At 42.2% G+C, this 4608-nt stretch overlaps 1 protein-coding gene across 1 annotated transcript in view; it reads right to left on the bottom strand.

Moving 5' to 3' along the window:
- The window catches only part of IFT140 (intraflagellar transport 140), a 275996-nt gene that overhangs the window by 163505 nt on the left and 107883 nt on the right, over nucleotides 1-4608 (bottom strand). The window contains exon 13 of the mRNA XM_019507634.1: nucleotides 718-845. Coding sequence (XP_019363179.1) covers nucleotides 718-845 — 128 coding nt within the window. The remainder of the gene's footprint in view (nucleotides 1-717; nucleotides 846-4608) is intronic.

Raw genomic sequence — 4608 nt, 5'->3', positions numbered from 1 at the left:
GTACTGAGGAGATCATACCTGCGATTGTCACCTCGCAAATCTCAAAAGGGCTTTCACGCAACAAGAACACTCCTCCAGAGAGATAGATCATACTTTTGAAAGAGCCACCCAGATACCACATGAAGAATTGCTGCAGTACAAAAAGAAAATCCCCATGAATTGCACACCATTGGTTATGACATACCATCCTTCCCTGGAACCTATATGGAAAACCCTAAAACAACTACAACCCATACATAGGCAACTGGTTCTTCCTGGTGACTGATGTTGCTGGAAAAACCAGACGTGCTGCTGGCATGTCTTAGGGGGGCCAGTGCTCCCCACTCCCCAACCAACAAAGGCCAATTTTAGGGGGGACACAGGAGATCTCTTTAGTTGTTTCAGTATGGCAATTTTCAGTGACATCCAAGTTTTCCAGTTGTCCTCACATGATTACTGATTTTCAATCTCTAACTCTCCTGTTTCCTCCATCTTTTACATTATAAGTTGCAAGGTATCTGCTAACAAGAACAAAAGACCCATCCTTAGGGCCAGGGAGGGACCACCAATTATTTCATAGAAAATAATCGGTGGTCCCTCCCTGGCCCTAAGGATGGGTCTTTTGTTCTTGTGTGTGCTGGACATTACCTTAGGCCTCCAGTAAACTAATTCTTTTCACCTCTAAATTCACTCCAGACACTGAAACAGAAAAAGATCCCCATAAATCCATATTCATACCTGCGAGAAAGATCAAAGATTTTAAAGTGAGCCAAGTCAGTTCCCACAGCCAGAAAATTTCCACAGACATCCAAATGGCATGGATTCCCCTCTGCTTCAGAGAACACTAGCAGCTGCTTGACAGTGCCCTGGGGAAAGGGTTTAAGCAGTAATTTTAAATGTTCAGTTTTTGTCAATGAGCTTTTTCTTTCATCTTTAAGGTAGCACACCTACAACACCTCTCCTTTATCTCAACCACTACCAACTAAAGAACAGTAAAGAACACCTTACAGGAATATTTTAATTCTCTTCTGTTTAGGAACTGCTAATGCAATATCAATGAGGTAAAACAGACTTTTGTTTTCTTTTTGTTCCCTCTGTTAAGGTTGCCTTAACTGTGACCTATGTTTCAGACCCAAAGCTTAATGTATCCACGAAGATTCAATGCACAGGCTACTCTTTCCTAAAGATAGATCTACAAATAGAGAGAACTCCACATGTTCTATCAAAACTTAACTACTTGGTAAATCAGAGTCTTTGGTGTGATTTGGGCCCCATCCTATCTCTAGCAGCTAAAGATACCATGCTTAAAGCACATAGCCTCCAGGACATGTGCTGACTTCTTGCCCCTGGGGCAGGGAGATGGACTGGATGATCTTCCAAGGTCCCCTCCACCCCTAGTGTCTATGAAAACAGACAACAGAAATCTGTTCCCATGAATGGCTAAACAGTTTTATTACAGTTATACCTCTGGGACACTTTTGTCTGTATTTTTAAAAACTTCACAGAAAAGAGAGACAGCTTCTCCTCTCCTTCATGTTATATTAGATATGATACAGTAATTCTGTATGCATTTTATATATAACCAGAAATAGCAGGGAATAATAACAGATGTTTGGGTAACAAGCTCTGCAGAAGAATACTTAATTCTAAAATAAAAGCCTTTTTCATGGACATATAAATATGACTTCATCAGGGCAGCTTTAGGGAAGGTGCAGTGGGGTGCAGCTGCACCCACCTGCTCCACCTAAAATTTAAAGCCAACTACTGGGAGGGACAGCTGCATTTCTATTCAGGCAGTGCTGAGAGAGTCAACTGATTTCATGGCTCATTGTCATATCCCTGATTCAGGCTCCATTCCACAGGTGTTAATGACCCTCTCTCCTTTTTAATGGTCTTAATGTTCTGCTGCTGAAACTATCCTTTCTTCTGAATGTTGCTGTCTGTTGAAAGAGAGAAATTACCAGAAAAGGCTCTCTCCCAGCCCTGCAAACTGCTTTTAGCTCTAGCTAAAAAGCTTAACTCAGGTTTGGTAATATAATCTCAAGTATAGAAAAGACTGACAGTGAAGTATTGGAGGCACTCTCAAGACACTCAGGAAAGCTAGATTTTATTTTATGAATCCAAATAAGGTATGTACATTTAACTATAATGACTACAGGACTAATGAAGCAATATCTTTTACTACATCAACTCTTTTTTCCTAGTTTATTGTGTTTTTAGCTTTATGTATAATCTAGCAAATTAGTGCACATTCCAATATATCTATTTGTTTTTGCTTTAATCTTATAGGCTAGAGACAGAAATTACACCTCAACCTATATAAGTGATCCAAAACTGGTCCAAATCTGTAACACAAGAGAAGTTCAGTGCACATACACTGCTTTCAAAATGGTCAAAACTGGTTTAAGATAAACCTGGATGTAGTATCAGACTTAACTAATTTAGGTTAAATCAGTTTATTTAACTTTTGTCCTAGATCCCCTCCAAATTCAAGTTAACTCAAGTGTCCGTCAGCATCCCATGCTGCTTTGCACCTCCCCCTGCAAACCCTCCTTCACAGGGTGGGTGGGCTAGCTTTCCCCAAGCTATCTGCTCCAACTAAGCGGGAAAGCATGCTCTAGTGCCCCCCAGCTTGTGGCCTGGATGACTGCAGGCATGGGGCTGGATTTCTGGAATAAAAAGCAACTGTCTGTTCACTTGCTTATCAGCAGATATCCACGTTTACTGTACACCATAGGAAAACACAGTAAAATGAGGATTTTCTCATTTTAAAACAGAAAAATGTGGATTTTCTTTAAAGGAGAAGAACACAAAAAATGGTGGGTTTCCCCTTGCAGACTGGCAGAGTTCCAGCCTGCAAAGGGCTGGAGGGAGCAGGAGAAGGGCCATCAGGAAGGAGGTACCACATGAATGTGGCAGCCAGGCAGCATGAGAGCAGCTCCCTGCAGGTAAGTCCAGGGAGGGTGGGGGGCAAGGATTGAAGGCCCCACAGTGAGGGAGGGAAAGAAGTGGGCAGGGCTGGTGCCAAAGGTGCTGCCCAGGTCAGGTGGTACACAAGGCCTGGGCCCGGGGCCGGAATCCACAGCTGCAGGGCCCGCATGGGGAGAGGGATGGAGCGGGGCAGCTTGTACCAGGAGTAGAATGGGGGCTGGTTCCCAGTTACTGCACACACTCCCATGGGGAGCATAAGGGACATGTGCTGGAGGGGCAAGGAACTGCAGACCCAGGTCTCTAGCCCTATAGGCATGGCAACTGGGGCGGGCCGTGGATCAGGAGTGAGGGTCACTGGCAGGGCCAGAGGGGCTGTGGGTGGGGAGTGAGGGGCACCAGCAGGGCCAGGGGGGTTGTGGGTGGGAAGTGAGGGTTACCAGCAGCACCAGGGGGTTTGGGGTCAGGAGTGAGGGGCACCAAGAGGGCTGGGGGCTGTGGCTTGAGAGTAAGGAGCAATGGCATGGGCCAGGCACCAGCACATCGGGGCTGCTCTGCACTACAAAGCAGTGGGCGGGGGGGGGACAGCCGCAGCTGGACTCACATCCTGGTGAACGAAGAGGGCAGGGGAAGCTCTGATTTTCCATGATAAAAAACCAAAATTAAATGCCAAAATGTACAGGTATTTTGGATGTATTATGTTATAGTGATTGAGGTACTCACAGGTTTCCAAATTGCTTTAAAATTGTAAATACATCAACAAAACATTGTGTTCAGCTGATACCTGTATATATAACGGTGTTTCATTTTAATTGCAGAAAAATCTGGATTCTCATTGTTTTAATCTGAGATTTTGTGATTTTTATCATAAAATTTGCTATTTGTAAACAGAGAAAACAAGGATCCCTGCTTATCAGTATCAGTCCATGTAGCTTAGACTAACCTGAGAAGATTTAAAATGATTCAGCCTTGGGCTTTTTGACTGGCTGTACTTAGCCACAATAAATAAAAAGTGCTAACCCTTTGTTTATTAGTAAAGCATCTAGTTTCTCTTTAACTGGAAAAAAAAGTTTAGTGTTTTATTTGATATGTGCCACACCATCTGCACTCCCCTTTTTCAAAATCCTGGAGCCACCCAAGTATTTTATGGATACATCTCTTCTAATTTTAAGCTTTGTAAAATCCGCTTTTTTTGTAGAACCTGATTTTCAAAATCTAACTTTTGGAAAAATGATCACAGATCTCTTTAATTTGCATAAATTAGTCATATGCTTAAATAAGTTACTGAGTACTGGAAACCAAGATATGCTTTGTATTGGTGACTTACAAAACCAGCTTTGGTCTTTTTTAGATAGTAGATAGCATATCTCTGCTGTCTTTAATGCCACTGATTTCAGAGTCCTAAATGGATGTATTAAATGTGTTCACAAAATGTATGCTAGTGTAAATGGAGGCATTTTTTAAAGAAAACATAGCACTATCTATGTAAATATCAACTGTAATAGCACACATCATCTTACCTGCACCTTTGCTCATTTGAGGCATGCAACTACTTTTTTATATCAGTTTAAGTGCCCTGCAACCAAACACATATTTTATATATGCACTGTTAATACTTTTTAAAATTCCAGAACTTAGGAAGTTTATGATTAGTTTGTTTATTATGGTTGGTTCTTATTATTTAGACTGCAATGGTTTTCC

The sequence above is a fragment of the Gavialis gangeticus genome, unplaced genomic scaffold (genome assembly GCF_001723915.1).
Source record: "Gavialis gangeticus isolate Ggan-Ray unplaced genomic scaffold, GavGan_comp1, whole genome shotgun sequence".
NCBI lineage: Eukaryota > Metazoa > Chordata > Crocodylia > Gavialidae > Gavialis > Gavialis gangeticus.
Note: the sequence above shows the minus strand (reverse complement) of the source record. Positions and strands in the feature narration are given on the sequence as shown.